The following is a 27,374-nucleotide window of genomic DNA, read 5'->3' on the forward strand; positions in this document are numbered from 1 at the left end:
TTCAGGAGGACTTGAGTTCAAATTCGGCCTCAGACACTTGACACTTACTAGCTGTGTGACCCTGGGCAAGTCACTTAACCATCGTTGCCCAGCAAAAAACAAAAACCAACAAAACAACCCCCCCCCCCAAAAAAAGAGTAAATGGTAGTGCTAGGTTTTGAACATGAGCTCTCCACCTAGTAATTCAGCATTCTTTTCACCTGCACCATGGTTTCTTTAAGTCACGAGACCTGGCTAGTCAAAGATTAAGCTGCCACTTTTTGTTTGCACTATTGGAATAATTGTTTGCTGGATCATAGAACTGAATGGAAGACTTGTCAGTTTTACACATTCTGTCCTATTTTAACCTGTCTCTTTCTCTCTCCTCTAGTTAACTTCTCCCTCTACTACCTCTGATCAACTCTCCTGTAAATCACCTGCTCTCTTTGTTTCACCAACTAATCTGAAAGCACAGTCTGACATGGTTAGCCTGCACCAAGCCTCTCTCCTGGAAGAATTCCATACTAAGAGGGTAGATCCACGTGGGTCCATCATGCAAGAGACGTCGACATATTTTCAAGGGACCACGTACTCTTCCCCTTGTTTTGCATCAGAGGAAACCATCTCAGAGATAAAAAACACTCAAATCTTAGGTTCTAAGCAGCTAAAAGATATCCCTAGCCCAACTTTAGCTCACCAAAAGTCTGAATTAAGGTCAGAAATGTTAAGCAAGAGTCCAACTCCCCCCTCAAATCTTATCAGCTCAAGTGGAAGCCAGAGTTTCACTGCTCAGGTACCACTGTCAATTACTCCCAAGTCAGAGTCATCATCATATATACCTGTTCGCATCATCACACATTCATTATCCCCAAGTCCTAAACCATTGAATTCCACTTTCTATGGGTCCTCTTCCACTTTGTGTAGCCAAGCTTCATCTAGTGGAAATCTTGCAAAGCCAGGAATTAAGTCCCCAGTACCAACTCGACTTTCTCTTCTGACTGCTATTTTGAAGTCAAACCCTCCTCATGGGAGACCCTTTTCTCCCGCATCCTGTCCCACCTTCTCTTCCAACTCCCTGACTTCATCCACACTCACATTGGATCAAAAAGTGAAAAGAACCCCACCTACTCCTAAGAAATCTTACTCTAGTTTTTCCCTCAGGGAAGAATCTCCTGATATAGGAGAACAGCAGCCTTTGGAAGTCTCCCATCAATCTGTTCACTCTCCTTTTTCCACCAAGATTAGTCCTGCCTCTCAGGAAGCTCCCCTTTCCCGTACAAAGCCCTTAAGTGGCAGTCCACTTTCTCCTAAATTAGGGAGAGTTCCTTCTCCCCCTGTTTCTCCTAAAAGGAATATAGTCCCAACACAATTACAAAGCAAAACAGTGAACTCGTCAACCCTACCCCCTATTCCACCATTTTCTTCTGCTGCTTCCTTTAATAAAGGCAATCATGAAGCTGACTCCAAAGGTCCAGTTCCTGAAAAACCCAAGAGGTTTCATACATACTCATCCACTTCATCCTCTTCTGTCTTATGTTCTGTTTCTGACCCTGCTAGCCAAAGAAACAATCTGTCTTTTCCAAAGGAGTATTCCTTTTCAACAGCTCCCTTATATCCGACAGATCAGCCAAAAGAAGCTTCAACACAGTTATTAGCTAAGGAGAAGAATTTCATATCTGCTACTTCTCCAAGCATTTCTATTCCCATTTCTCTCTCTTATTCTAATTTTGGGTCCTCCATTACTCCTGCTGATAATATTCACTCCCAGAAGATTTCATCTCTGCACCCAAATTATCAAGTCAGTACCTTACCCACAAGACCTGTAATGTCCCCTGAAGCCATGATAACCCATACCAGATCCCCTTTTTCAAGCCCAGCACCTCCCACATCCCTAATAAGAACCAAAGGGTCAACTTCACCACAATCTTTGTCCCTGCCTTCAGACCCTGAAAGTAAGAAAACCAAGGTATATATATTTGCATAGCTATATATATTGCATGTTGCATGCTTATTTTCTAATCTGGAATGCCCATTTTTTAAAAAAAGGAACAGTGGATTTCTTTAATATTAATGCTGCTCTTAATAGTATTTTTTTTTGGTGGGACAATGAGGGTTAAGTGACTTGTCTGAGGTCACACAGCTAGTAAGTGTCAAATGTCTGAGGCTGTATTTGAACTCAGGTCCTCCTGAATCCAGGGCCAGTGCTTTATCCACTGTACCACCTAGCTGCCCCTAATGTTGCTCTTAAGAGGGAAATAAAGTAAGGGGATAGAAAAATATTGGAATATGAGGGTCAATTGTATAATGTAAAGCATTATTCCCAAGTACATTAGTACATTGCATTTATTATGAGAAAGCCTTTGGCAATAGTATAAAATTATCCACAAGCAAATATACAAAACATTTTTTTAAAAAACTTGCTCCTTACCAGGAACCAGGCTGGAAGTACTGAGGTCACTAGTTCTAATCTCACCTCTGGTCATCAGGGAAGTTTTGACATGATTTATTTTTAACTTGGGCCAGTATACCACTTCTTTTTTATTTAAAAAAATATCTTTTATGGGGCAATGAGGGTTAAGTGAGTTGTTCAGGGTCACACAGCTACTAAGTGTCAAGTGTCTGAGACTGGATTGAGCTCAGGTCTTCCTGAATCCAGGGCCAGTGCTCTATCCACTGTGCCACTTAGCTGCCCCTGAAGACATTTGATTGTTTTTAGCCTAATTGTAGCTCAGAACTCCTAAATTCAAGTAATCCATTAGCTTCAGCCTCCCTAGTAGCAAGGATTAGAGGCATGTACCACATGTTCTTTTCCAACTTTGATTGGGTGCCTTTTTGGGGGGCGGGGTGAGGCAATTGGGGTTAAGTGACTTGCCCAAGGTCACACAGCTAATAAGTGTTTAAGTGTCTGAGGCTGGCTTTGAACTCAGGTCTTCCTGACTCCAGGGCCAGTGCTATATCCACTGCACCACCTAGCTGCCCCGATTGGGTGCCTTTTAAAATTGATCTTTCTTATTCAATTGGCAACCACTGTTACTCTTCCTTATGACTCTGAAAGGGTCCTTTTGGAGTGAATTAGGAGTCTACTGGTTACCCTTATAGCAGTTAAAAATTAACTATGGAGATTTGTGGAATACTATTTATGGAGTAGAAGCATTTATCAACTTTGTGAGGTTCACAAGTTTTATGAAATTCATGAAGAAGTCCAACATGGATAGTAGTATTGAGCAATTAAAAATAACACACAAAGGTTTACTGGAAAAAAAAAAGAACGAAATGTTTCCCTCAGACACAATTCTAATCAAGTATCTTGGAGGGTTTGTATCGGCCTTGCCTATTTTCTTTTTATTTTCTTTTTTCTTTTTTTTTTTTTTTTTCTTTTTGTCCTTCCCTATTTTTTTTAAATGAGGCAATTGGGGTTAAGTGACTTGCCTAGCGTCACACAACTGGTAAGTGTCAAGTGTCTGAGGCTGGATTTGAACTTAGGTCCTCCTGAATTATGGGCTGGTGCTTTATCCACTGCGCCACCTAGCTGCCCCTCTCCTTGCCTATTTTTTTAAGGCTGCAGGTTCTATCCTTTTTAGTAAATAGTCAGCAGGGATTCAAGTAAGGAAGTTCTTGGGTCAAATTCTACCTTAACCACTGACTAGTTCTGTGACCCTTAGCAAATCACCTAACCTTTATGGGCTTTATTTCCTCATCTAGAAAATGTAAGAACTGGATTAGATGACCTCTAACATCCTTTTTAACACTAAATTTGTGATTTTTATGGTACTTCTCCCCGGCCCCCAATCCTGCATTCCCTATATCACTAGATAATTTGAGAAGGATCATCCGATTTATGTCATATCATCAGAATGGTTTTTTTGCTATGTATATGAAATATCATGCAATTAAAAAAAGAAATGAGCGGATAAGATCATTAAATTTATCCAGGGAACATTTCCTTATTTGCTTATAGAATTTATGGGAGAAAATGTGGCATAGGGGAAATGCATTGCCTGTTGGGTCAGAGGACCCATGTTTAAATATCTGATTCTCATTCATTGTGTGACTTTGGGCAAGCCACTTAATCTTCTTGGTCCTTAGTTTCTTCTTGTGAAAAATGAGGGGTTGTACTAGATTGTTGTTGAAATTCCTTCCAGCCCATGAAATATAATCCTAATTGTTTGAGATTAGGGTACATGTGATTATTTTTTCTTAAGGTATTTTGGAATGATTCCTTAAGGAATCTACTTTTTAAATTACTCTAATGCCACAATGTTGAAACTTTAAAATATATATTATATCATCTCTCTCTCTATCTTTATCTAGTGTGGAGCCTCTCATAATTTTGTATTAATGAAATTATGTCCTCCTTTTGGATCCATTATTTTAATGTTCTTATGAGAATCATCTCTCCTTCCTCTTATACCCCAAAATGCACAGACAAATATCTTCATAAACATGTCAGAATATGTCAGCACGGATTTTTGTTATACAGTTTTAGGGCTAGCCTTGAAGTAAAGAAAATTTGGGTTCAAATCCAGCTTCTAATACATATTAGCTGTGCAACTAATGGCAAATCATTTAACCTCTCAATACCACCAGGCAACTCCCAGATTTTAATTATAGACAAGTATTTAATTTACATCTGGTGGACAGAATTTACTACAATGCTGAAATTCCATGACTGGACAACAGATACGTTACAACAGAGTGTGTAAGTACACAAACAAAGATGAAACAATAAGAAAGGTACTTTTTAAACTCAAGTGAAATGGGGAAAATTACTTTTGTTTGTAATCTCTGGAACTCTCAGAAACATCTCTAGTGAATGAGAAGGTATTTTAGTTTTAAAATTTTAGTAACCTATTCAAGAGTAAGCCAGCAGAATGAATAGGCCTGGCCCTGAAGCCAAGAAAATCTGAATTCAAATCCTGTCTCTGACATATAATAGTAAATCAATTAACTTCCTATTCCCTAGGCGATTCTATAACACTGTAAGTTAAAATGAGTCACCTAATTTGCTTCCATGAAGGGATTTCCTTTTTTATATCACTGTCATGCTTCCTTCTTTCCCTTGTAACAAATCTATACATGTATCTATACATATATATATCTATACATGTATATATGCATGTATGTACTCACATACATATGTGTGTATATATATATTGTGTATATATATATATATATTAAAGCAAAATTTGGTCAGAAATATGTGGGTCATGTTTGAAAATGTATGCCTCATTCTATACTAATAGGTTACCCCGTCACTGCTTACAGTGTGAGGCATGTTTTATCTTTACTCCTCTTACATCATGAGTGAATATTGTTTTGTTGGGGGTTAGTAAGTCTTTCAGTATTGTTTTCCTATATATTCCATATTCTATACATGTAATAAGTATCTTGTATGTAATATTTCATAGAGACAATGGTCATCTGAACATTGTTCTGATCATTTACTTTGCTGAGTTCATGTGAGTCTTATTAAGTTTTTCTAACTTTTTGATACATTTGGTACAAAGACAACTACAATTCAAAATTATCATTTCTTATGGAGTAAAGATATTCCATCATATATTTTTGCATTTTATCTATTTATTTTACATTCATTTATGGCCTATTTCTTCAATTTCCCCTTCAATGATAAATGACCCCTCAGAACAAATATGCAGTCAAACAAAATAAATTTCCACATTTGCCTTGTTGAAGAACATATTCCTCATTTTGCATTTTAAATTCATCAGTTCTATGGAAAGAGGTGGGTAGCATATTCCATCTTTATTCATGTGGGATTGTATTTTATCATTGCATTGATCAGAGTTTTAAAGTTTTTCAAAGTTCTTTTTAATGTATTATTTTCATTATATAAATTGTTCTAGTTTTGCTCATTTCACTATGGATCAGTTCATAGAAACCTTTCCAGTTTCCTTGGAAATTGTCCTTTTCACTGTTTCTTATAGCGCAATATTGTTCCATTATATTAATATACTATAATTTCTTTAGCCTTTCCTTGACCTGTGAACACTTCCTTATTTGCTTGGTTTTGTCTACTGTGAAAAGAGTTGTTACAATGAGTTTTGTACAAAGAGTTTCTTTCCCTCTTTAATCTCTTTGAGGATATCAATCTAGTATTGGTATTATTTGATCAAAAGGGTATGGATAATTTAGTGATTTATGGGGGGTACAGTTGCACAATTTTTTTCTAGAATAGTTGGGCTGATTCGTGGCTTGTATGCCTGTTTTCCCACAGCCCTTCCAACATTTTCATATTTCAGTTTTGTCACCTTTGCCATTATGATAGGAAGGAGATGGAACCTTAGAGTTGCTTTAATTTGCATTTTTCTTATTAGTAGTGATTTGGACCTTTTGTTGTTAATAGTTTTTGTTTGTTTGCAGGGCAATGAGGGTTAAGTGACTTGTCCAGAGTCACACAGCTAGTGTCAAGTGTCTGAGGCTGGATTTGAACGCAGGTCCTCCTGAATCCAGGGCCAGTCCTTTATCTACTGCACCACCTAGCTGCCCTTGTTGATAGTTTTGATTTTTTCTTGGAAAATTTTGTGTTCATTTCCTTTGTTTATCTACTGGAGAATGGATATTGACAAAGATAATGGAGTGGCTTGCCATTTCATTCTTCAGTTCATTTTATAGATGAGGAAACTGAGGCAAACAGGATGAAGTGACTTACCCAGGGTCACACAACTAGTAAAAGTCTGAGGCCACATTTGAAGTCAGGTCTTCCTGACTCTGAGACTGCATTTTATCCACTTTCCCGTCTAGATATCCCCTCTGTGTGTATACACTGTAGATATGTACATATACATATATGCATATTTAGACACATATGCATATATTAATATTATTCACGTACATATTAATAAACTCTAGATAAAAATGTTTAAAGTGAAATTAATGCACAAAATATCCCTACTCAGTTGGATAATATAATATCATAGAAAACATTTAGAAAAATTGGGATCAAGATCTTTAGGTTCACACAGACCTCTCTCTGTGGGCAAGAGTCAAGATAATTCCAAGATTCTTGAATCTGGACAATTGTTATAATGATGTTAGCAGTGTCTATCATTGACATTAAAAAGTCAAGAAAATGAGCAAAATTTTAGTGGAAAATGATTTCTGTTTTAGACAACTTGAGTTTCACAACAGATGAAAATATATGACTGTAGCAAAAGAGGGAGAGCTAGATTGGAAGATAACATTATAAAGAGGATAGTTGAAGGTATATATATTTATATGTACATGTATATATGTGTATGTGTATGAATATGAAGGGAGTGGATAAGCAAACCTGAGACAGTATGCTCTAGTCTGCCGCATAATTGCTGAGATAATTGAAAATGAAGTAAATAATGTTTTTCAATTGCATTAGACATAGAAGAGTTCATGAAGGCAGTGAGTTTTCTGCTGGGCCTTGAAAAAAGTAGAAGATTCATTTTGGAGTGAGGAGAATATTCTAGGAGTTAAAAACATCATGGGAAAATTCAGGGAGGAGCAGACTCTTTGTGAAGAACAGTAAGGAGACCACCACAAGTAAGACAGAGTCATACTGAGGAAATAGAACAATAATAACTTGAATAAACAACATGGGGTATTTTGATGGAGGACTGGGCCGCAGAGTCTAATTTGATCTGATAGTCAATAGGGAGTCATCATAGGTTTTTGAGTGAGGAGTGACTTCATGAAAGCAGTGTTTGGTAAAGTTTAAATCACATTAAGAGAAACTTGTGTTTATAGGAAATGAGATTCTATTAATTCAAAGTGACAGCTCTGAGTGCTACACCACTTGACATGTCTTTGTTAATCGAGATTAAATAGCATATTAACTCGATTTAATACTTGCTACGGAGGAAATAATCAAATTATAATGAAATAACAGCCAGAATGCTCAAGTTCATGCTTAGAATGAAAAAAAAATAGTCTGGATAGATTTAATAAGCCACCAGCAGAAATGAGTAGACATTTATTTTAAAATCCTTTAGATCAAGTGTTTGTTTCATGGATTAATAGAACTTTAGAGCATAAAGGGCTCTGAAATCTCATGTAACACCCATTTTGCAGATAAGAAAACTGAGTACCAAAGAAACTATGCAGGATTTTGGATGTCATTTACCCATTTGAGCTACATATGTAAGGTTTCCTTTAGTTAAATTCACTGAATACAACACATGTCCATAAACACCCAGGTAACAGAATGAGAAGTAGAATCCAGGGTTAGAGCTCAGTCTTATGAAAGCCAGTGCTAAGCTTTCTCCATTCCAGGATGCTGCTGCTTCCATCTCTATGCATTAAATTATTGGCAAGAGACAAGACCTTTGCAATATAGTCTTCCCAAATTTAACCTAATTTTTCATAATTTGCAATTCAAATAGTTTCCCTGGATATAATGATCTTTTCTTAAATCATGATGCCATAAATGCAAAATCTTCATTACCTTGCTAGAGTATAATTTTTACTTCAGAAGCATCTCAGAAACACTTTTGAATCATTACTTTTTCCCCCTTTTTCCTTTTGTTCATTTCCAAACCAAGAGAATAAGACTATGTAAATGCATACACAAGGTTGGTGAACATGAAAATGAGGATATTGATTGTAATCTGGTCAGTAAGTGAAGATATTAAGTTTGGCATTAAAACAGGAACATTGGCAAAATTTCAATGAAGGGAAACAATTATCCATTGTAATTTTTGACAAAAATTCTGCGGATATAAAGAATGTTGGCTGATAAAAGTCTTCCTCATTTCTATTTTCTTTCTCGTTCCTCCTTGCTCCCTGCAAATATGGTTCTGGGTAAAGATCTGTCAACTCTCATGCTATATTTTTGTGCATGTATGTGTGTTGTCAGGGAGTATAACTTGACCATAAAAATCCATTCAAGTGGATTGCCAGAATAGATAAATCTTAGCTCAGGAGCATTGTCTTTTGAAAAATTTAGTTTCAATGGGCAATGTTATTTTAAAGAATTGTAGGAAGAAATAGACAAAAGCTTTTTAGTATCAAAGCATTTTTTTAAAGCTTTTATGGTCTGTTTCTTGTCTTGTTCCTTACTCTTTGGTGTTAATCCTGGCACTGAGCTCTCTTTGAAGTCAAGGAGGGCTTCAGATTTAGATCAGTTCTACTCTGGCATAGACCAGGATGTGACATGGGTCTCAGAACACAGATGGCCATCAAATTAAAACATGAACATTTGAAGGCTATTAGTTCAGAGTCCGGACCCAACCTCCTTTTGATATTAAAATAAAAAGAAACAGCTAGACTATGCTTGGCTTGATCTAGTTGCAGAGCATGTATTCATCTTCTCTTTTCAGAGATTGAATAGATTTAGGATATTAAAATGATACTCCCCCCCCCCCAAGAAATATGTGAGGATGTAGTGTTTTGATTATACATACCTTTACATAAGCCATTATTCTATATTATATATAAAGGCCCCACCCAGATAACTTTTTCTTTGTAACTAGAGCATATCTGTACGTTTTATTTTCAGGAACTTTGATCTTTGAGTCACTTATTTCCTTTCCCTGAGAAGGCTGAAAATCATAAAGCTAATCACTGGTGACTGCTGCTAGGCTCTCAACTTTTATTATTCTAGGTAGAAACATCTTCCCACTGTCCCAAAGTTCATTATGATATGATGTCAAGCCTGGGTTTCTGGGTGGCCAAGCTATCGAGGTTATTTAACCCAGTTAGTTATTAATTGAATGCATTAAAGTATCCTCCCACAATAAGGACATTGCATGTCTGCATTTTCTTCCAAAAGGGACTTGGTGACTTCTTGTCATTAAAACTATTTACAGATAGTGATTGTCTATGAAATTAATTGGGAGTTATTGAAGCATATTTGAGCCTTTGAAAAGGAACAATATAGTCTCCATGTTTAACTTGTCTTCAATTTAATTAAACTAAGAATTTGTTAAATGCCAGCTATGTGCCAGGTACTCTATGAGGCATTGGGAATACAAAAATGCAATGAAAACAATCTTTGCCTTCATTGAGCTTACATCCTATTAGAGGAAGGAACATTTCCACTTGTAAATTAAGGCAAACACACAAGCATTCACAGAAAGTAGGCTAGTTTAGTTAGGATATAGAGTGGGCAAGGGGAAATATTATTAAATAAGCATGGAAAGATAGACTGGAGTCATATTTCAAAGGTTTTAAGTGTCAAATAGATGAGTTTATGTTTTATATTAGGTGCTATTGGGAACCACTGAAGTTTCTTGAGCAGTAGGATTTGACCTATAACTTATATACTCTTCTTTCATGATCCCCCTTCCCTAAAAAGTTGTTCTTAGAAGAAAAATCAAAATGAAGAATAGTAATAATAGATTATTGAATATTTGTCAGTGAATTTTATATGGTTTATAAAGGAAAAGGTTTGCAAAGGTAGAGTAAGATGAGATCAACACATATGGAAGAATGAATGGATGAATAAATAAATTAAAAAAGAATTATTACATACTTATGTGCTAGGCACTTTGTTATATCTTAGGGATAAAATACAAAAATAAAGCCTCTTTTTTAAGGAGCTGACTTTCCAATAAGAGAAGACAATACAAATAAAGGAGGCATGGCCAAGAAATGAGTGTTTTAGACCAGAAAGTCATGGGAATGAAGAGTGGATCTATAAGGCAATTGATTGACATATACTTCCAAGAAAAGTAGCATTGATTTTGATGACTCTTCCTAGAGCTAACAGTGAAAAGGGGTAGAAGAAGGTGCAAGAGTAGCTGTAGGTTGGATTTATTGACTGAAGAACATAGCAGAGTGTGCATTTGGCCAACATATAACTTTCATCAATAAGCCTGGTTGGAGGGGAGGGGTAAGTTTTAGCATATTAATGAAAATAGCACAAAATTTTGAAGAAGATAGGAAGAAAATGAGAGAATTCAAGTTTGATGGCACAGATCCTCTCAGTAAAGTAGAAAATCACCTGCAGAATGACAGGGGAGGAGGATTATAAGCTTGAGGTGAGAATGCTTGGAATAGCCTCTGTGGAGAAAGTGTTTAGAGATGAATGAAAGGATTATGGAACAACAATAAGTATACAGTTTTGGTGATATAGGCTGGATTTATTTTGGACCCATTTATGTTTCTCTAATAATGGAATCTCAGATATAGTCACAAAAAGAGTAGGTCCCCTCATTAACTTTGGGCTGAGGATTAGCAAGGAGGTTATGGACAAGTTAAGGTGTTTTCTGAAACTAGTGAGATCAGCATTGGAGAGGCTGATCCCACTGTCCAGGCTGTGAAAGAGAACAATGAAAGGCACTGTAGAGGTTATTATGCTAGAGAACAGGGTAACAGAAAATGAGATCCCAACAAATGTAGAAAAATAAATTCTATAGGAATTTAAGTAATATGGTAGGTTCAGGATAGTAGCCTGTGATCAGCTAAATTAATCAATAAATTATGTAGAATGATAAAGTTGGCACAATTTGTCTAAGGCTCCTTCATACCCCATCTCTTCCTTCCCCTGTGTCTCCCAATTGTTCAGTCTCCTCATTTTGACCCCTTTTCCTCAGGACTCTTATCCCTACATTTTCTGCCCTCACTGGTCACTTATTTGCAAATTTTTCATGTCTAATGTCCCTTTGGTCCAGATACCTAAGCAGTTTGAAAGCATCTGATAACAAAATTCCAGAGCATGAGTCATTTGTGACTAATAACATGTTATTCCCCTCCCTGTTAAAGCTATTCAGGGTCATGTTGATGTTATCGCTACCCTAAGGAATGAATCCCTAAAGGTGTAGTTTTAGCAATATATGACGGACCTTTGAGGGTGAACAATTATTATGAAAGCATGTTGCATAGTCCATAGAGAGCTGGCCTTGGAGCCAGAAAGATCTGCATCTTGTCTCTGACACATACTTGATTCTGTGACCCTGGGCAAGCTGTTTAACTTCTTAGTGTTCTAGGCAATTCTCTTAAGATGGCAAGTTGCAAAATAAAATTAATGACTTGCTTTGGTAGGGAGAATTTTGTCACTTGATAGCTCCCTATGCCAATAAATTTTCGTAGTATTTTACACATTTTCTCATTTGATCCATGTAACAACATTATGAGAGGCAACATAGTGTTGGGCAGCTAGGTGGCTCAGTGTATAAATTTATTAAGCCTGGAGTCAGGAAGACTGAGCTTCATGAGTTCAAATCTCGCCTTATATACTAGCTGTGTCACTCTGGGCAATTCACTTATCCCTGTTTGCCTCAGTTTCCTGACCTGTAAAATGACCTGGAGAAGGAAATGGCAAACCAATCCAGTATCTTTGCCAAGAAAACCCCAAATGGGGTCATAAAGAGTCAGACACAACTGAAAACAACAAAACAGCAACAATACAGTAGAAGAGGAACTCTAATGCAGATCTTTCTGCTCTAAGACCAGCAGTGTCCATTTCTGGTATGTTCTGAAACCTTGTATATAATATTAATCCTATATTTAGCTTTATATTTTGTGGTCATCTTTATGATCCTTTGCATTTTAGAAATGATACCTTTATAAGTCCAGGGGAGATAATTTGAAAATTATTGGTCTGCCTGAAAACCATGATCAAGGAAAGAGCTTAGACGTCATCTTCCAAGAGATTGTCAGGGAAAATTGCCCTTATGTTCTAGAAGAAGAAGGTAAAATAGAAATCGAAAGAATCCACCAATCACCTCAGCTAAATTCCAGAGCTCTCAGGTCAAGGAGAAAATGTTGCAAGATGACAAAAAGAAAGAATTCAAGTACTGTGGATCCCCAGTCAGGATAGCACAATATCTAGCAGCTTCTACATTAAAGGACCGGAGGGCATGGAATATGGTATTCCAGAGGGCAAAGGAATTGGGATTACAACCAAGAATCACTTATCCAGCAAAACTCAGCATAATCTTGCAGAGGAAAAATGGGACTTCAATGGGACTTTCAGGTAGTCATGATGAAAAGACATGAACTGAATGGCAAATTTGACTTTCAAATATGAGACCCTAGAGAACCATAAAAAATTGGAGTTGGGGGACATACCTGGGGTCATGCAATGGATGACTGTCTTGTGTCTGAGGCTGGGTTTTGACTGGGATCCCCTTGGGTCCCAGGAGGATGCTTTGTCCACTGTGTCACCTAGCTGCACCATGATGACATCTTTTTTTTTTTTTTTTTTTTTTTAGTGAGGCAATTGGGGTTAATTGACTTGCCCAGGGTCACACAGCTAGTAAGTGTTAAGTGTCTGAGGCTAGATTTGAACTCAGGTACTCCTGACTCCAGGGCAGGTGCTCTATCCACTGCACCACCTAGCTGCCCCATGATGACATTTTTAGGGTTACATTGAGGGGTCAGGGGAATGCACTGGGGGATGGGGAAGGGCTTATAGAGGGCTTGGAGTGATATCCCACATGAAGGAAACAGGAAAGGGCTTATGGTGTGGGGGAAGAGATGGGCAGTAAATGAATTTTACATTCATCAGAATAGGCTCAAGGCCCTTGAACTCATCAGAGTTGCCTCAAAGAGGGATTAATCTACACCCCCAAATGGGTGGAGTAATCTATATAATTTGTGCAGTAAATGATCCTAGCACTCATCAGAATTGGCTCAAGGAGGGAATAACACACACACACACACACACACACAATTGGGTGGAGTAATCTATCTAACCCTGCAGGCAAATAGGAGGGGAAGGGTATAAAGAGAGAGAGGGGCAAAAGAAGGGAGGGCAGATTGGAAGTTGGGACAGACATAAGCAAATCCCTTTTGAAGAGCAATAGGGTGAAAGAAGATAGATAATAGAGTAAGTATCATGGAGAAGGATGGAGGGAAACAGTTAACAATAGTAATTGTGAAAAAGAGAAAAGAGGGAAAATTGTAAAAAAACCCACAAAACATAGCAACTCTTTGTGGTGGCTAAGAATTGGGAATCAAAGGAATGTCCATCAATTGAGGAACGACTAAAGAAGCTGTGGTATATGATTGTAGTGGAATGGTATTGTGCTATAGGAAATGACAAACAGGATGATCCCAGAAAAACTTGGAATGACTCATGAACATCTGATGTATAGTGAAATGAGCAGGGCTGGGAGGACATTGTGCATAGTGACAGCAGTATTGTTTGATGAGCAATTGTGAATGACTTAACTACTCTCAGCAATACAATGATCCAAGACAATCCCAAGGGACTAATGATAAAGCATACTATCCACCCCCATAGAAAGAACTGATAAAAAGAGCACTTGTGTATTGTACATATATAACCTATATTGGATTGGTTGATGTCTTGTGGAGAGGGGAGGAAAGGGAGAGAGGGAGAAAAATTTGGAACTCTAAATCTTATGAAAATGAATGTTGAAAACTACCCTTACATGTAACTGAAAAAATAAAATAAATGTTTGTTGCAAAAAAAAGAAATGATACCTTAAAGTTTATTCAAGTATATTATTGATAGCCAGTATAAAATAATATAAATCAATCAACAAACATTTAATAAGTACCTACTGTGTGCCAAGCACTGTGCTTAGCATTGGGGATACAAAAAGGGGCAAAAGACAGTCCCTGACTTCAATGAGCTTACAATCTAATGGGGGAAACCAAATGTAAGCTATATAGTGAGCTATATTCAGGATAAACAAGGTGCTAGAATTAAGAGGGGTTAGGAAAGGCTTTCTATAGAAGATGGAATTGTAAGTGGTATTTAAAGGAGGCCAGGGAAGTCAATAGTTGGAATGGAGGATTGAAAGTGTTCCAGGCATGGGGAGAGAGAATACCTGTAGTCCAGAGAGTGCCTGAAGTGTCTTGTTCATGGAACAGTCAGGAAGTCAGTGTCATTGGATCAAGAACATGAGGAAGGGAGTAAGGTGTAAGGAGACTGGAAAGGTAGGAGGGGGCTAGATTATGAAGGGCTTTGAATGCCAAAACAGAACACTTTAAATTTCCTCCTAGAGGTGATAGGGGGAAACTGGATAGGAGGGTCTTGGAATCATAAGACTGTATTAGCTGTGTGACCTTGGACAAGTTACTTGACCTCTTACTAGGACTTTGGTAATGGAAGCCTCCGCTCCCCTCCCCTCTCTTCCCCTCCCCTCCCCTCCCCTCCCCATGGTTTCAGTTTCCCAATAGTTAGAATAGTGAAATCTGAAGATCTCAGTCCAATCATGGCCTTAAGACACTAACTGGTGAGCCTGGGAAAATTGCTGAACCTCTATCTGCCTCAGTTTTCTCAGTTATAAATTGGGGATCATAATAGAACCTACCTCTCAGGATTGTTGTAGGGATCAAATGAGAGAATATTTGTAAAACACACTTGGCACAATGCCTGGCACATAGAAACTACTATATAAATAGTTTTTCCCTTTTCTCTCATTCATCTGAAAAATTAGGCAGATTGAATTTTTCTTGTTGTAACTTTATTAAGGTTGCAAAAATTTTTGAGGCTCAGAATACATACATACATACATATACTTATATACATATATGAATATAAACACATGCACACTATACATACATACAGGTGCATATGGAACATTTGAATAACTAGCTTAATATCTAGATAGCCAGAATGATTAGATCAAATAGGAAATAACACCATGGGGTTTTTCCTCTCCTTGATTTGGCTTTATTCCCTGTGAGCCTTTTGACCTTGATCCTATGTTGACCTATGCCAGTTTGCTCACATAAATGAGCTTCCCCAGGTTCCAAAATCATTGCTTATGTCTCTTTCTTTACTTGGCTTAACTTTTTCAAATGACTGTTATAAAATTTAGCTCAAAAGCATTCATAAAATAAATTTCATTTAATTTTATTAAAATGTCATCTTCTCCAAACTCTTTGATATATTTTCCTCAGTACTGGGGTGGGTTGGGAACTAAGGGCCAATTCTTTGCTGGCTCAATGCCTCCCTGGAAGCTGGCATGAGACATGGTACCTTTGAAGCTGAAAACCTTGTACTTTGTTCAGCTCCTTGGGACTTTTGAGCAACATGACAACTAGGCCCTTGATGACAGATTATTTCCTGTTTCTTTTTCCTCCTTGAAAGATGATGTTCCCAAGCTTTCTATCTTATGGCGAATGGCCAAATTTGCCATAACAAAACCAAATTCAAGAAATTCTGTTTTCTATGTTTCTGGGTCTTGTTGAATAGAACCGTTGTGCTGGGAGAATGAGAATAATGACAAAATAAGGAAGGGGGTAGATTTAAGGTCAAAGGTTTTGCTTTTGAGTTTTTATAATACTATGTCATATTTATAAAGTCCTTTACAGTTTACAAAGTACTTCAATCACATCAACCCTGGGAAGCTATGTAGTGTAGGTACACTATCCCTCTTTTTTGAAAAATGAAACAGTCTTCAAGTGGTGAACTAACCTGCCCACAGTCTTAGTTCTATCAGGCCTTTGAATTGAACTCAGGTCTTCTCCAAGCCCAGGGCTTTTCCTGCTACATCACAGAGTTGTAAAATTGGAAGGGAATTGGGGATTATTTAGTCTAACCCTCTTGTTCTGCCAATAAGAAGGTTGAGGTCCAGAAAGGGAAAGTGTCTTGTACAAATTCAAAAGGCACCTTTCTTATCTAACTATAAATTGTTGCTGCTGGTTATGATAAAAGCCTCTATGTTCAAATGAAAAGACAATACATTTAAAAATTTTTATCTTTACAGAAGTAATGCATGCATAGGCACATGTTCATGTCAACTGAGATTGCATGAGGCATCATGTTTATTTGTGGTATAAACACTGAATGTATGACACATGCCTGATAATTCTTTCAAGGAGAGACTATTTGCTAAATGGTGTTCTTATTAGGGATCCTGTTAATGAATAGTTTCATCAATAATTATATGGAAATTCGGTGTTTCTGAACTCTGAAACTGAATGGCGTATAATTGGATACAGTCAGTAGATTTATCTCACAGCTGCATTTTTGTGTGTATCTCTTGGTTCTAATAATGTGTTAACACGATTGCCTAATTTTTCTGTCTGAAACAAGTTGTTCTAGCATAATAATTCCACTCCCCTCCCTTCTACTTGATAACTTGTCTTTTAACTTTGATAGAACTAATGTAGCTTTCTCTTCTTTTCTCCTCTCTTATGTTCATCTCCACTCTTGCTTTCTGGTTACTTATTCTAGCAATACAAGATCAAGTCCAACTACAAGGCCTTTGCAGCAATCCCTACAAACACAATACTCTTGGAACAGAAGGTTAGTGTTGGTTTATAAGCAAAGTTGTGAATTGTACTTTAAAATATTTATTCTGTTTTCCACAGTCCTCATTTTTTTCTAATTTCTGTTGGCAATATCTCAGACGTGAAATCTTGTCTTTACTAATAAGTCAGTAAATGTTTATTATGTACTTACATATGCCAGGCACTGAACTATGCAAAGAAAGGAGAAACAGTTATTGCTCTCAAGGAACTCACAGTCTGATAAAGGTGGTCATTACAGTTGCATTTCTGAATCTTGATGAAATCATGTTGGTGAATGGACTAGGGTAGCAGTTCTCTAAATGTGCTCTGGGGATCACTGAAGGGGTCCTGGGACCCTGTCAATGGTTCTGTGAGGTCAAAGGTATTTTCCCAAGGATGCTATGACATTTAATTTAAAATATGGTAAACACTGATAAGGGCATCTAGGTGATGCAATGGATAAAGTGCTGGCCCTCAAGTCAGGAAGACAACTTTCCAGTGTTCAAATCTGGCTTTAGACACTTACTAACTGGGTGACTCTGGGCAAGCCACTTAAACCTGATTGCCTCATTTTCCTCATCTATAAAATGAGCTGGAGAAGGAAATGGCAAACCACTTCAGTATCTTTGACAAGAAAAACCCAAATGGGGTCATGGAAAATTGGACATGACTGAAACAACTGAACAACAACAAATATTGATAGATATAATCCACATAAACAAAAGCTCTTTGGCACTATTCATTTTGAAGAGTGTAAAGGAGTCCTGAAAGCAAAAGTGTTGAGAATGATTGGAATTGGGAAAAATGGTGGGGGAAGCATTTTGGTGAATGGACTCAGGTACCTTTCTTTGTCATCTTAAGTGATTGGGTATGGATCTTTAGCTGAAGAGCAGAAGGATGCTAGGACAAGACCTGGTTTGGCCCTCATTCTTTGAAACACCCAATGGTTTATTCTCTTTTAGGACTTTTCTTTGAGGTTTTAGGACTACATCGAGAATTTCTATATTTTACTGTTGCCTAAGCAATCCATTACAACACCCATGCATCTTGAAGAAGTCCTTGGTAAAATGCTCTTTGATTTATTCATTCTCTTTTGCAAAGTTTGACCAGGAGAGTAGAAGTAGTGGTAACCAAGTAATAGGCAGGTTGGTATATGAACATATGCACATTTAGCCTTTAGATACTCAGGATAAGGATTTGTACGACCATGATAACTAGAACTGATGACTAGAAAGACATGATTTGTTGAAGGTCGATATATTTCTTTTGGGTCTTGGCCAAGTTCCCAAGTCCTCAAGGGTTGAAAAAGTTTGAAAATCTTCAGGAACTCAGCTATCTTTCTAGGCCTGCCCTGGACTGAATCTGCTCTTTTAACATTGCCAAATAACCCTGGATGTGAGAGGTTAGGATACCATTTATCTCAGCCTTGTATATAGTTAACCAGCTACCTTCACCTGGCTCTAGAACTATTTTGGGGGCTCATTTGTTGTAAATAAAAGTGTAAGTTTGACTTGTGGGGTTCTGTACTGTGAGATTTAAAATTGGATATTAGATCATAAATCTCCCCTCTTTAACCTTTCCCTTAATTTATCTCCCAGACTAGTAAATGGAAGAAGCTTCTGGTTTTCTAGATAGACCATTTATTGTATGGTAGTCACAAGGTGATGTTGATTAGAAAGATAGGAAAGTAGACACACAATACAAATCGTCTTAAGTCTAAGCTTAGTCTATATTCCGTATAAAACTCACCAAAAGAGAAGGCCACCTTTGGGGAGAGAGAGACCATCTGTGCAGTGCAGTCAGGAGACCAGCAGAGCAGAAAAAAAACCTCCCACTTCCGTTCTCTCCTTGCCTTTTAAGCTCGCACCCCGGAAGTGGAGTGCTAGCAGGCAGTCTGACGTGCGCAGCAGGTGGACTGGCGTACGTAGCTCATGCCATTGGTCTCCTCCCCGAAAGGGTGGTCCTTAAAAAAAAACTGGCGTCTTTCAGTTATCCTAACCAACTGTTAAAAAACTTTCATATTTTTTTTACCACAGTACCTTGTTTAATGAATATCATTCAGAGATAGGAATGTAAATGAAATTCTGACATTTACATTTGAACAGAAGATAAATCAATTACCTTAGTGGAAATGTCAACTTCATATTTAATAAAACTTTAAGATGATTTATTTGGGTAATATAATCTCCAAAGACATGGAGCCAACTATTTTTTTTTCCAGGTAATTACAATGTTTCAAATATTGCTATTAAGTTTCCACCAGGTGTTGTTTTAATTACTGCTTTATAAATCTCCACTCATACTTTCATGGTGATTTGGAAGGGATATCCCTCCACATCATTCTTTATGCATGAATAATACATAAATTGGGAAACACCCTTATAGCCCAGAGCATACACAGTTGCTTCCTGATGTGTGTGACCCACAAGTTGTTCCTTATTTTTATATGCCTTAGCTACCTGGGCTCCAGGACTTCCAACCAAGAATACTTTTCTCCCAAGCAACTGTTCCATGTTGCTATTTCCCACCATGTAGTCCCACCCAATACAATGGTGAAGGAACAAAGATCTTAGTGAATAGGACCAGGACAACCCAACTGTTTGGAAGAGAAGAATAAAAGAAGGGAAGGGGAAGAAAAGGGAAGGAAGCACTGTGCTAAGTGCTTTATGGATATTATCTTATTTAATTTGGTGTTGAGGGAACTTAGAGAGGGGGTGGAAATCTTGTTTCTATGGGGAAATGGAAACTGTTAGCTTGCTCAGTAACATATCACTACAAATCAGGAAGGGCTACAGTGAAGGGAAGTGCTACTGATGTTCCTTTGTTACTTCTTCTCAAACCAGTTGGGTTGAGGCTGGTGGTGGTAAGCTTCCTTGAAGCCTATTTGCCCCTGCCTATCTTGGTAAATCTAGAAGCTATCATCCCCCTCACTTCCTAGGCAGATGAGGTAGTATAGGATTTAGAAGTGTCAGGGATTATTCCCATTTATTTAGATAATAGAATTGATTATTTACAAGCCTTTTCCTTGAGATAAACTGTAATACTACACTCATTGTCTCCCTCTATCCTCCTCCTTCCCCACAACCCCCTATATCTTTCAATACTTTAGTAAGAAAGACTTGAACAGGATTGAAAGAGTACACTAGATTTGAATTCAGATTGCCTGGGTTTAAATCCCATCTCTGGCATTCACTAACTGTGTGACCTTGGGCAAGTCATGTGACTTTTTTAGACCTCAGTTGTTCATTTTTAAAAATAGAGGACTAGCTGACCTGTGAGGTCCCTTCCAGCTCTATAGCTATAATCTTGTGAAGACTGGTTATTTGTTAGGATTGGTCCTGAAATACAATGAATCACACAATTCACTATCTTAAACTGAATTCAATTTAGTAAATATTTGTCAAGTACCTTCCTATGAACAAGGCACTGGAAGATACAAAGATGTGGTTCCTGTTTTTTTTTAGGCTCTTACAGCCTGAGCAGGAGGATAGAACATATAAAAGCAAGTATAATGAACGAATCATCTAAATGCTATCAGAAAGATACAAAGTATCATGAGGTATTAGATGAGGAAAATGTCACATCCGATTGTAAGGATCAGGGAAGATTTCCACAAAGAAATGCATTTGATCTAGACCATGAAGGATGAATGAATACAATTTTGACAAGAGAAGATTGGATGAGTAGGTGTAGGAGGTATTCTAGGTAGAAGAAACAGCATGAGAAAAGGAATATAAGGAGGAAAGTGCATTTTCTCTTTTAATTTGTCAGTTGACAAAGATTGTGTAACATCATGTGATAAAGACTAGAATGAATCATTAGTTTAATCTATAGTTTCATTACTGACTCATTTCATGACATCATATAATTATTGCAGTTATGTACAAATCCTAATTTTTGTTCCATTTCTATTCCATACACTTAGGTGCTGCTTGCTTTTGTATAAGCTCTTGAGCAAAATATGCTACATGGAGAAGATTTTAGATTTTCGATGGAGAACTTTCCATCTATTATATCATATTGTTACTCAACAAGTAATTAAACTTAAATGTTTAAAACCAGAAGCCTTATCCCTATAGTTTTTGAATTTATGTCCATTATCAGTCATATTTCTTGAATAGTATTCTGCTGTTCTTTTCAATAATGCTGTTCTTCCTAAATTTGTCATTGTAGTCATTCTTGCCCATCTGCTTATACAGTAGGGCTCATCCTGTTCTATTGAAGTTGAAGGGTGTCATTTTTGAATGAAGTAGGAAAATTATAATCCTCAAGCACACATCTATTTTAGGAAGAATCAAGAAGGTACTTAAATTGTTGAAATCCAAGAATGAAAGACATTATTTGTAAAATTATCTCAAAAGGGTATAGTTGGTTTTCTTGCTTTGAAGCTATATTATGGGTGAAACCAACTCATATTGAAATCCTTTTGATAATTTGCTAGTTAGACTTATCAGTATTGGTTCCAAAGTGAACATATTTTATGTAGATTTTTGTTCTGGGACATATTGTGTTATAGTCAAGTCAAATGAATGAACATTTCTTAAGATCTACTAGGTACCAGGCACTGTGCTAAGAAATGAGGATGCAAAGAAAGGCAAAACAAGTGTAACAACAACAAAGGAACCCCTGAAGGAACTCCCAGTTGAAATAGGGAGACAGCATGAAAAAAAGATATTACAGGATAAATCTGAAATTACCTCAGAGGGCAGGCTCTAGGAGAATCTGGAAAGACTTCTTGTAAAAGATGGGATTTTAATTGGGACCTGAAGTAAGTCAGAGAAGCAAGGAGGCAGAGACAAGGGGGTGGAGGGATTACAAGAAGGGGGAACAACCAGTGAAAAGACTTGGAGTCTGGAGATGGAATGTTGTATAATATATGGAATGATATTAATTTCCAAGGGAGAGTTTTTATCTTCTAAATGGAAACTAAATAGAAATTTATGGCTGCACTTGGATCTTACTTTTAATTCTCTAACATTAGGCTGTTGTATTATTGGCCTTGGTCTATGATTTAATCACTCTGAAAACTACTTGTGTGTGTGTAAACTTTGGCTTATATTTATATCTAGATAGATATGGATATTTATAAAGATCTATCTATATGCTGATCTAAATATCTATTTAGATATGGATATAGATATTTATCTTTACACAGATAAAACTATATCAATTAATCGATATCTATACATAAATATTTCTGTCTCTATCTCTATTTCTAAAGCTACATTTCATCTATCTTATGTGGAACTTCAGATTTATTTTACTCCTTCTTCTTGTTGTTTGTCCTTCATTCTTTTTTGTTTGTTTGTTTTTTGTTTTATTTAAGTGAGGCAGTTGGGGTTAAGTGACTTGCCCAGAGTCACACAGCTAGTAAGTGCTAAGTGTCTGAGGCCGGATTTGAACTCAGGTACTCCTCACTCCAGGGCTGGTGCTCTATCCACTGCACCACCTAGCTGCCCCATTTGTCCTTCATTCTTGAGAAGGACCATCACATTGGGATGATGTCATGACTGGCACTGAATTGGATTTAAGTGAGGGAGGGTGGTACAATATCACCAACTTCACTCTCTCCTCTGGAGGCTTCTGGGTCCAGTGGCTATATATATATATGTGTGTGTGTGTGTGTGTGTGTGTGTGTATGTATACACATATGTATATACACATGTATACGTATGTGTGTATGTATGTATACATATATACACATGTATATGTGTGTATGTGTGTTTGTGTGTGTGTGTATGGATGAGTGGAGATGGCCCTGGATATTTAAGGTGAATGGAGTTAAATGACTTGCCCAGGGTCACACAGTTGGTAAGTGTCTGAGGTGAGATTTGAGTTCTGGTCCTCCTGAATCCAGGACCAATGCTTTATCCACTGAGCCACCTAGCTTACCCCATTTTATTTTGACTCAATAATTAATTACCAGCATCAAAATTTAAACCTATAAAGATTGTAGAATTAGAGTTAGAAGGACTTTATGGATATCTCTTCTAACCCTTTCATATTATAGAAAAGGATATGAAAATATGGAGAGAAATGACCTCAAATCATACAGATAGTAGATGTCAGATCCAGGAATTGAGTCCAGGTCCCTTTACTCCCAAACTAGCATTATTTATACTGTACCATACTGCTTCTCCATACTCCATTTTTTTTCCAGTAAAAATTCAGAAAGTGATTATTCTAAATTTAAACACCTAGCTAAGGTCCCTAGAACTAGAGTCTAGGGTTATAGGTGGTTGATCTTTGAAATTAACATGAAAATAAAATACAAGTAGGAAGAACCCCACAAATGAATAGAAACCAAAGCATAGAAACCAGAGAAAGATTGACTGTCTATTCACAAGGATATATGGACCTCTGGTCTACAAATTGAACTCTGTAGGAGAGACATGTGTACTATATAGTTTCCTTAAATGTACTGGATATTCTTCTGGTCCAGGCAGTAAGTGTTAAGAGACACATTGCTCTAAAAAACTCTTTTGTATTTTCTGAGCTTTGTTGTTAGAATAGGAAGCAAGATTTGAAATTCCACATATGTGCAAGTTTTAATTTCAAATATAAATTATGATCATTCTCACTGTTTCAAGAAGAGAAACCTTGTAAGGTATGTCTGTGAGGATAAGAGTAGTATTAAATTCAATCTCTAATCTCTTCCATGTGATGATATTTTTCTTTTAAGAACAACAACAACAAAGTTTGGTTTCTTTGTTATACCATTAAAGATCTGCATTGCTAAAGTTATTCAAGAAATCTAATTCCAAAACATGTATCTACACTGAAATAAATTAAGAATTAATTCATGTTCATATTTATTATTCACTTAGTGCCATACAATGAAATGAAAGAAACAGGAATGGGATTTACTTTTTACTAGAGAAGGGAGAAAGGTGAGAAGCTGGGAAATGTTGCTATAAAACTGAATGAGATGAATATTATTCCTCAGATCAGCTTATTTTGTTTTCCTATTTTTTGAAGCATGAGATTCAAAAATAAATCTAATTCTTTTGAATACATGTATTTTGGAGACATTTTAATGGTTTGCATGTGTGAAAAGAAAGAAATGAACAGAGGCCTAGTCACCACCTGAATTCCTGAAATATGTTTAGATTAAATTAGATGGTCTGGCAGTAAAGGAGAAAAAGTCCCAAATATTTCAGAAATTAAGAAGGAACCAGAGCATGGACCTGGCAAGCAACTATACCAGAGGATTACTTTTTCCTAAATTTGCTCCTTCCTTCCAGTGAATCTTTTTTTTTTTTTTTTTTTTTTTTTTTTTGGTGAGGCAATTGGGGTTAAGTGACTTGCCCAGGGTCACACAGCTAGTAAGTGTTAAGTGTCTGAGGTCAGATTTGAACTCAGGTCCTCCTGAGTCCAAAGCCAGTGCTCTATCCACTGTGCCACCTAGCTGCCCCCTTCCAGTGAATCTTAAGGCAAGATCCAACTTATTTAAGACACACATTAGGAGTTTGGAGGGAAAGATTTGGGATGGTGAGAATGGATATAGTAGGATTTTTTTAAAAAAGATGTTTTGAGAAACTAGGAGTGGAGAAAGTCTTTTTTTTTTCATTGAAAGAGAAAGAAAGAAATATGCCATAGCAGAAAGCCCAAAGCTACTGGAATTAGAAGATTTGGATTCATATCTTTGTTCTGCCTTTGACTACCTGTCTAACTTTGGCCAAGTTATTTACAATTCTCCATCTGTGAAATGAGAGGTTTAGACTAGGTGACTGTATAGGACATTTTGGTGTGAGTGATCTAAAACGGCAGTTTGGTAAAGCCTATGGTCAATTTATCATAACATTTTTAAATGCATAAAATAAAATGCATAGTTTATGAGGAAATATATTGAAACTTATTGAAATAAAGGTATCTTTATCTTTCCCATCCAAGTTTGTGAGTTCCTTGAAATCTGTACATGAGTCCTGGGTCCATAAGCTTCAGGGTAAGAACCTCTGGAATAAGGGGCTCCATCTAGTTCTAAATGTGTGATCACATGAAAGACACTTCCTTTGGGCATGGCACCTTCTATTGCTTAGAATGTATTACAATGCCAACTTTCTTGCATTATACAAGACTGACTGAGCCTCAAATACTTTTCTGTTCTGCTACGGTAGAGAAGGAGCTATTAAATCAGTAACAATAACCAAAAGATTATAATTTTAGACCTCTGCCTACAAAATGTTTTCTTTTCCTTTGGTGTACTCACTGAGTAAATTTTCTACAAATCATTTTCATCGTCTTCCACTAAATTTTTCCACTAAATATTCTCATGATATGAAGGTGGTACTGGGATCTCCAATAGCATGCCAACGAACTGAGCCCTTTGGTAGGGCCTACCAAACTGTCAATCAATAAGTATTCATTAAGTACTTACTATATACCAGGCACTTACTAAAAGTTGGATATATAGAGAAAGGCAAAAACAGTCTCTTTCCCCCAAAAGCTTACATTTCAGTTTGTGAGAAAACATGTAAATATGTACAAGATATATAGGGTATAAATTACACATATATTTACTATATCTAAATCTATGTTATATATAACATGTAAATGCATACAAGATATATTGTCTATATAAATATATCTATATATAAGATATATACATATATACACAGATATACATATTTCAATAAATATACATATATATGTATTTATACACACATATAATCACCTTAGATATAATCAGTAGTGGTAAGAAAGATGGGAAAGACCCCCTATAGAAGGTGGTATTTCAGTAAAAAGAAATAGGTCTGGGGCAGCTAGGTGGCACAGTGGATAGAGCACCGGTCCTGGATTCAGGAGGACCTAAGTTCAAATCTGACCTCAGACACTTAACACTTACTAGCTGTGTGACTTTGGGCAAGTTACTTAACCCCAATTGCCTCACAAAAAAAGAAAAGAAATAGGTCTAAACTTAGGAACACAAACTGGGAATGGGAATCCGAATGGTCTATGAATTGAATACTGGTTCTTCAGTCAGAGGGCCAGGATTCTACTACTACTTCTGATGTTTACTTCCTATGTATCCTTGAATAAGCCACTTAATTTCCTTTGGCCTTAGTTTCTTTCCATGTAAAATGAGGGCGTTTGATGAGTTGGCTTCTGAGGTACTTTCTAGCTTTCACAAATATTTTTCCCCAAACAGGCTTGATAAACAGTCAAAAAGCTTATAGAATTTCCATACACAAAGACTTTAGAATATAAGATCATTAACTCCACTTATGATACTTTGGAACTATTCCTATCTGCCTACAAGGAACCCTAGTAGTTGAGCAAAGATTTAACGTAGATGGTGTCACATGAGCAGAATTTTGAAGAAGATTAGGAATCCTATGAAATGGATTGAAAAAGATGTGCATTGGAGGCATGGGAGACAGGGAATACAAAGATGTACAGATGAGTAATGGAATGTTGTGGACAGTGAGGGGAGCAGTTGTCCACAGCATCAGTTAGTCAATAAACATTGATTAAGCTCCTACTATGTGCCAGACACTGATAAAGAAAGGTAAAATTAAACCCTTGTTATAAAGAAGCTCAGAATCAATTGGAGAAAATCAACAGAGGAAAGATACTAGAATAAAAATTGGGTAAAACTTCGTATAGAAGGTGTGGTTTTAGCTGAAGTTTTTAAAAGTAATAAACATTTTTATTTATACTTTTGAGTTTCAATTTTTATCCCTCCTTCCCTCCCTCCCTTCTCCCCTCCCTGAGGCAGTAAGTAATATGGGTTATACATGTACGATTATGTAAAACATTACCATATTAGTCATTTTGTAAATAAAACTTGAATAAAAGAAAAAAAATGAAAGAAAGTGAAAAATAGCATGCTTTGCTCTGTGTTCCATCAATGTAAGTTCTTTCTTTGGAGGTGGATTGTACATTTCATCAATACTTCTTTGGAATTGTCTTGGATCATTGTATTGTTGAGAATAGTTGTCATTCACAGTTTTTCCTCAAACAATATTGCTGTGTCTGTGCACAATGTTCTCTTGGTTCTGCTCACTTTACTATACATCAGTTCGTACAAGTCTTTCCAGGCCTTTCTGAAATCATCCTGCTTTTCATTTCTCATAGCACAATAATATTCCAGCACCATCATATACCACAGTTTGTTTAGCCATTTCCTAAATGATGGGCATTGCTTTGATTTCCAATTCTTAGGCTCCACAAAAAAAGTTGCTATAAATATTTTTGTACAAATAGGTCCTTTTCTCTTTTGGGAGGACCTTTGAAATTTGAAGGAAGCC

The 27,374-nt window shown here is 36.8% G+C and overlaps 1 protein-coding gene across 1 annotated transcript in view; it reads left to right on the top strand.

The window, feature by feature from the left end:
* LOC122726312 (muscular LMNA interacting protein) overlaps positions 1-27,374 on the top strand; it is a 402,484-nt gene that overhangs the window by 187,604 nt on the left and 187,506 nt on the right. The window contains exons 4-5 of the mRNA XM_043963965.1: positions 371-1,945; positions 17,069-17,140. Of these exons, the coding sequence (XP_043819900.1) occupies positions 371-1,945; positions 17,069-17,140 (1,647 nt within the window). The remainder of the gene's footprint in view (positions 1-370; positions 1,946-17,068; positions 17,141-27,374) is intronic.

This window comes from Dromiciops gliroides, chromosome 4 (genome assembly GCF_019393635.1).
Source record: "Dromiciops gliroides isolate mDroGli1 chromosome 4, mDroGli1.pri, whole genome shotgun sequence".
NCBI lineage: Eukaryota > Metazoa > Chordata > Mammalia > Microbiotheria > Microbiotheriidae > Dromiciops > Dromiciops gliroides.